The sequence below is a fragment of the Vigna unguiculata genome, chromosome 9 (genome assembly GCF_037176805.1).
Source record: "Vigna unguiculata cultivar grain cowpea cultivar isolate G323 ecotype 2 chromosome 9, ASM3717680v1, whole genome shotgun sequence".
Taxonomy (NCBI): domain Eukaryota; kingdom Viridiplantae; phylum Streptophyta; class Magnoliopsida; order Fabales; family Fabaceae; genus Vigna; species Vigna unguiculata.
In genome coordinates, this window is record NC_140800.1 from 10,997,559 (window position 1) to 11,003,959 (window position 6,401).

Below are 6,401 nucleotides of genomic sequence, written 5' to 3' on the forward strand. Positions count from 1 at the left end.
CAACTATTTAAAGTTTTTGAAACATTGTTGTCGTAATTAATTAAATTACTTAGCAATTGATTAAAATGCTCTCATTTCTAGATTTATAACTCCTAAAATCTTAGTAATTTCAATTTTAATGTGAACTCTTCGTTAGTGGAAATCCAACCATTAAAAAAAAAAAAACTTTCACACAAATCATCAATTTTCTTAAATACACGAACACTCCTTCTTAAATGATCGAAAAACCTTGTCAAATTATCCTTTTAACAATTTTTTTATCCTTATTTATTATATAATTTTTTTATACCATAATTTTTATTTGTTTATATCTTACATATTATTGATCTAATACATTCCAATTACAATTTCTTGTTCTATTTCCTCTGACTTCGTCTTTTGCGGAAATTATTTTTCATTTTTTTTATTTTTTTATTTTTATTATAAAAAGTCTTAGAAATCCAATCCATTTGTAGATAGCTAACCAATAAAACAATGAGTACAGTTCAGTTAAGATCTACACTGCACACTTTCTCCTCACTGTCACTTCTTCTTGTTTGATGTTCAATCATGATAATTGTCGGATGAAACATCTCAATCCAATTTGACTCTATAGTAATCTCATGCATTTTTCACGTACCGAAGATTGTTGGATACAACGTTGTTTCATTATAGGGTTTTCCCTTCACCATGGCAATTAGAGGCGTTAATTTCAAATGGTTTGTCTCAATCCTTCTTTCTTCATCACTTTTTTTTATCTTCCCAATTTTAACACAATCATATCACATTGAACGCAGGTTCGATGGTTTTTTCTTGTCTGTGCTCGCGACCAACACGTATCCTTAAAAATTCCCCCTTTTGTTGATTTCTCTCTGTTTTCGTATCATTCGTTAATTCTTCTATATTCTTAATCTTTGTTAGAAAAAAATATCACAAGTAATTTTTTGTAACTCTTTGGTGAGTGTGTTTTCTTTAACGATTTTTACTTATAGAGCTATTGTGATAATTAATTGGAACTTATACCAATCTTGTACATACCCTCTGCATATATGGACTGTGGTGAGTGAGATTTTTTATCATCAATTCTCATTTTATTTATTTCTGTTTTAATATATATTTTTATTTATTTATTTATTTATTGGATGTGATGATTCAGGTCGATTACAGTGTGGTTTTCACTTTCCGACTCTTGATGTTCATTGATAATGGACTTGCTTCCAGACTGAGGTTGTAAGACGTTCTACTAGTCTTTCATCTTTTAATGTTTTTGTTTTCTGAGACTTCTTCTAAAATTGTATAAACAGTGCATTTGTGTAAGTATGAGTCTGATAAATTGATAATGTTTTTTAAGTTTTACTTAACTCTCAAATTGAACAACATTCAGATCAGAACTAACCTAAAAATTTAATGAAATAGTAAAATCTTATTACTGTTTCAATTACTTATATTGTTTTCCCTTATTTTGTTGTGTTTTTAGAGATTTTGGATGGGCTCTGAGATGTGCTAATTTTTATGGGAGAGTGGTTGTACTTTCAATCCTTGCATTCCTTTTGTATCCATTTCTTTGGGCATGGACAATAATTGGTACCTTATGGTTTATCGACACTAAAATTTGTGTATGTTTTAATCCTTAATTGTAGTTTTTGATTTTGTAAACATGTTTAAGATGCTTAATCCAAAGGTGGTTTTATTTTATGTACAGTTGTCTGGAGGGGGTCAGAAATGGAGCTTCATTATTTGGTTACTCTTTAGCTATTGTGGACTCCTTTGTATTGCTTCTCTCACAGCAGGGAAGGTTAGCACTTCTGTGTTACTATGTTTGCAGAAAAATGTCTTATTCCTTTTTTCTTTTTTCTTTTTTTTGTCTCTACTTATGTTTTGTTTTCATTTTTTATTTTTGGAATTATTTGTAGTGGTTGAAACGAAGACAATTGCACTTGTTAAATTCCCCAGAGGGTATGCATATATCCGCATTTGGGGTAAGTTCTTTTATCTATGTTGTTTTTTTGTTTATATTAGTGTAGTTAATGAAACATGAAAACTCCATCTCTTAATGGAATTATTTTCTCCCAATGAAAGGGAGTGAACAATAAAGGATTCTACTGTTTTTGCTTTTGTTGAAGTTGCATTTGCGCTAATGCTCAAAATAATCGGAATATAGTATGTTAGTGGAGATATGATGAGTTATGAAGAATTAGTCTCGTTTAGTCTTTTCTTTGTTTTGGAATCATGATGAAATTTTGCTCTTATGAACTTATCCTTGAAATGGTGAATCTCACACATTTGAAAACTTCGTACTAAATTTTTAGATTTATTGGTTATGTAAAATCTTTTTATCTACAACTCATGAATTTGTAAGTTAAATGAATTTTTATTTTTATTCAAATTTATGATGGATTGTATTTTTAGTTATCTTTATATATAGAGGTGTCAAAGCGAGCTGACCTGACAGACTAGCCTGTCAATCCGTCTGAATAAAGGTAGGTCGGAGTATATTTTTGAACTTGTGAATATGCAAACTAGACCATCCAACCCGTCAAATCCACCATGTCACACGTATGACGGGTCGGGCCAATTCACCGACCCATTACCCATTAATGAACAAAGCAAGCAAAAATAGGTCTATTGTGTTCCTTGTCTTCTTTAAGGGTATGAAGGCGACAAGCTGCACCACAAGATTGCGAACGATGCAAGAGTGTGAACGTGAATCCCTCCCACCCATCTTCTTCTCATAGTTCGAATCTCATCCCGGTCCATCTTCTTTACGTTGATTTATCCTGGTTTATTTTCTAGGTTTGTGTGGTTTGCATTTGGCACTATCGATTCTTCTCTCTGTATAATTTGGGAATTACGATTGAAAATTAGGGAATTTGTGAATTAGACTTACTACAAACATAGAACAAGCCTTGTTGTTGCAATAGAACATGCTGAGAATTTCTTTTAGAAGGAACAACACAAAGAAGAAACTAGAGAGCAGGAGGGACAATTTTGTGTGACTGGTGACATAAATTTGGCGGGTTAGTCTGCCAACCATCCAATGACAAGACGAGTTCAATGTTTTAACTCTTTTTTTTTTATGTTGAATTGACATCGGTCCAATTTTGGTAAACTAGAAGTGGGCAGACACAAACGGACTAACCTGACCCTTTTTGACACCCTATTTATGTATTATAATACTTTATGCTACATAGACACAACATCATATTGTATTAAAACACTATTACCCATTTAGTAAATATGCCTTATTCTATTTTCCATCATTAAAATTTTGTGAAGAAAAAGTAAAAAGGACACAATATGAAAATGAACAATTTGTATTTTGTTGTCCTAAACTTGGGACTTTTGGATGATGGTATACTGATAAGAATAGTTGTTGTTTATTGTTAGATTATAATGGAAATGATCCAAGTACCTGATTGGGCATTTGAAGCTGCAAGCACTGCCCAAAATGCTACATTTCATCCTGGACTTTACCTAACTGAAGCTCAGGTTATTTTATATTATACTTCTTCTCAACCATAAACATGCATAATTTTTAAATGATATGTCTTATTTATTTGAACATCATTTTAATATATACTTCAGCACATATATTTTTTGTATATTTATTTTTAGTTTGATTACTAATAGATAATGTGGTGTAATTTGAATGCAGAAAGAAGCAATGGAAGCTTCAATTCAAGAACTTCCAACATTCAAGTTAGATGCGGTTCCTACTACTTGCAACGAATGCCTCATTTGCCTAGAAGAGTTTTGTGCAGGAAATCAGGTAAACTTTTTCTTCCATACCAATACCTATAACTAATGGGGAAAAATATTAATTCATTTCTTCTTAGTCATATTCATTTCAAACTTAATAGGTTTTATCATTCAATGAATAAATAATAAATATATATTTTCCATTCTCAAACTATTTTTCTAAATTACATTTTGTTCTTAAATTAAATATATAGTTATTTCATTCTTAAATTTTATTAAAGTCATGTAAAACTTTTTCTACGAAGTTTAAAGACAAAATACAATTTTTAAAAATAGCTTTGAGACAAGAAATATACTTTAACCTTACATTAAACATTTTAATGTGGTGTAGGTTCGTGGGTTGCCCTGTGGTCACAATTTCCATGTGGAATGCATAGACGAGTGGCTTCGGCTTAACGTGAGTTGTCCTCGATGTCGTTGTTCAGCATTTCCTAATCTTAATCTTAATGCAATCTCTGATCTTCATTTCGATCCTGAAGACTTTTCTAACACTAGTATAACAAGAACACATGACTTAAATCAAACTACTAGGTAAAATTACTTGTTATTATAGGAGTTTATTTGTCGTCTATATTTTGAACCTTTATGTCATTTGGTTTGGATAGATAAAATAATACTTTCAAAAATTATAAAAATGGGATTAGAGTTGTAACTTGAGATGTGTCAATTGCAAATCATATATGTCTTTTTTTTTTAGTTTTTTATTTATTGGACATGTGCCTATTATTTTTCCCTTTACACATAATTAAAGTGGTGTAGGATGTTGTAAGGTATATATATTATTATTATATAGCCATTTCATGGAATTTAAATGTGATTTATTTTATAACAAAAAAAAAATCCATTCACTCTTAAAGAAATGAATCAACTTTCTTTGTTTTTGGCATATTTAAAAAATATATAAATTTTCATATAGTTTATCGGGTCATGGTTTTGATGTCACATTTTACAACATTTAAAGAATAACAATACAAAGATAAAATTATTTTTATTTTTTCATTTATTTATGTTATGAATATGTGCAAAAAAGATCTAATTTGAACCCTAATTTACTATCTTACCAAAATAAAAAATATGTTTTATAATTACTTCTTATTTTAAAATTTTAAATAGTGAATTAACGTATAGACAATGGGTAAAATTTAAAATCGATTATAAATAATGATATAAAAAAGTGAATAAAATAATGTGGTCTTGGAGCATATAATTAGAAGTAATTAAAATAAAATAAATGGATAATCACCTTTAATAATATAGATTACCTTGTGAAAATAGACTATAAGTATTAGAATTTAAATCACAATGTATTTTTGAGTTCAAAATTAAAAATATTAAATAATTATGTTTATAATCTTAACAAATTTAATACAAAAAGTAATGGTAAGAGAAAAGTTTAATTTCAAAAAATTGTCGAAGTTTTATTTTCAAAGTAAAGTTACTGGCATTAATATTTCTTGGTTTAATTATTCTTCGTTGTAAGAGAAAAGTTTAATTTTAAAAACTCGTCGAAGTTTTATTTTCAAAGTAAAGTTACCGCATTAATATTTGTTGGTTTAATTATTCTTTTATTTTTATTTTCGTTCTAAAATGCCAAGTTAATTCTCCAATTTTTTATATAGATTTAATTTGTAACACCCCATTTAATTTAATAAACGAAATTAAAGAAAGTGTCACATAAAGATAATATAACAGCGTAGTCTTGAAGTTTAAAACTTAACTCCTTAAAATTATTCAAGGCACACCACGATGTCAAAACTAAACCAGATACAAAATGCAACAAAGTCAAAATATGAATTTAAAATATAGACTAGTACATGGGCCATAGCCCAAAAAGAAAGCCCAAGTAGAAAAAATCCAGCCCAGATGGCTAAGCAACGGAACCATGACCTCCCTACAAACGACAGAAGGGTAAGCTAGAGCCAAAAATAATTTTATCATGTAATCAGGCATGCTTTCACAGTCAACTACTCATACATCATCCAAGCATGTTATGAAATCAATACATTACGATTCGACTCGACTCATCCGAATACATATAATCTGATTGGATTCAGCGGATAATTGCACTTGTGGTGGATACCTCTGCTCACCCCCAAGTTAAGTGTTACAAGTGTTACGATGTTTCAATCCCCTACACACAAGGTTAGCCCTTAATGAGTTTCAAGCCTCATGCTACTCTCACCACAAGAGTCAATCCGCTCTAAGTGAGACTAACTGACCTCTTAGAGTGTCAGGATGCAATATTACCTTGAATCCTTACCAGACTATACAAATAGGGCACCACCATGAACTCCCACTAACAAGGGCCATAGAATTACGTCCCGACCACTGAAGCACGACCCTAAAATCTCACCTAGAGATTTCAAGGAATTACGCATTGACCACGGACCAATCATGCTTAATCAATCAAGTAATACATATTATACACATAACCTCATGCCAACCATCTTCAACCCATCCTCATTCGTACCCAAATATTGAAACATACCAACCCATCCTTTGTATTTCATATCAATACCATGTCTCTTTGATACCATCCATCTCATTTAAATTACATGCCAAGTCTATACCAAACCCATCATTCACCAACCATGAATCACATCACTCATACATAACCATTCATCTCATGTTTTTAACATAATAATTATACCCAAGCAAGTGCC

The 6,401-nt window shown here is 30.4% G+C and overlaps 1 protein-coding gene across 1 annotated transcript; it reads left to right on the top strand.

The window, feature by feature from the left end:
- The first annotated feature begins 474 nt into the window (after nucleotides 1-474).
- On the top strand, nucleotides 475-4,433 carry LOC114195928 (E3 ubiquitin-protein ligase SIS3-like). Its single transcript, XM_028086375.2, has 10 exons — nucleotides 475-698; nucleotides 777-815; nucleotides 972-1,038; nucleotides 1,136-1,206; nucleotides 1,457-1,595; nucleotides 1,682-1,774; nucleotides 1,893-1,958; nucleotides 3,367-3,468; nucleotides 3,635-3,748; nucleotides 4,070-4,433. The coding sequence occupies exons 1-10, from the start codon at nucleotides 670-672 to the stop codon at nucleotides 4,271-4,273; spliced, it is 924 nt and encodes a 307-aa protein (XP_027942176.1). The 5' UTR covers nucleotides 475-669; the 3' UTR covers nucleotides 4,274-4,433.
- Nucleotides 4,434-6,401: the final 1,968 nt, after the last annotated feature.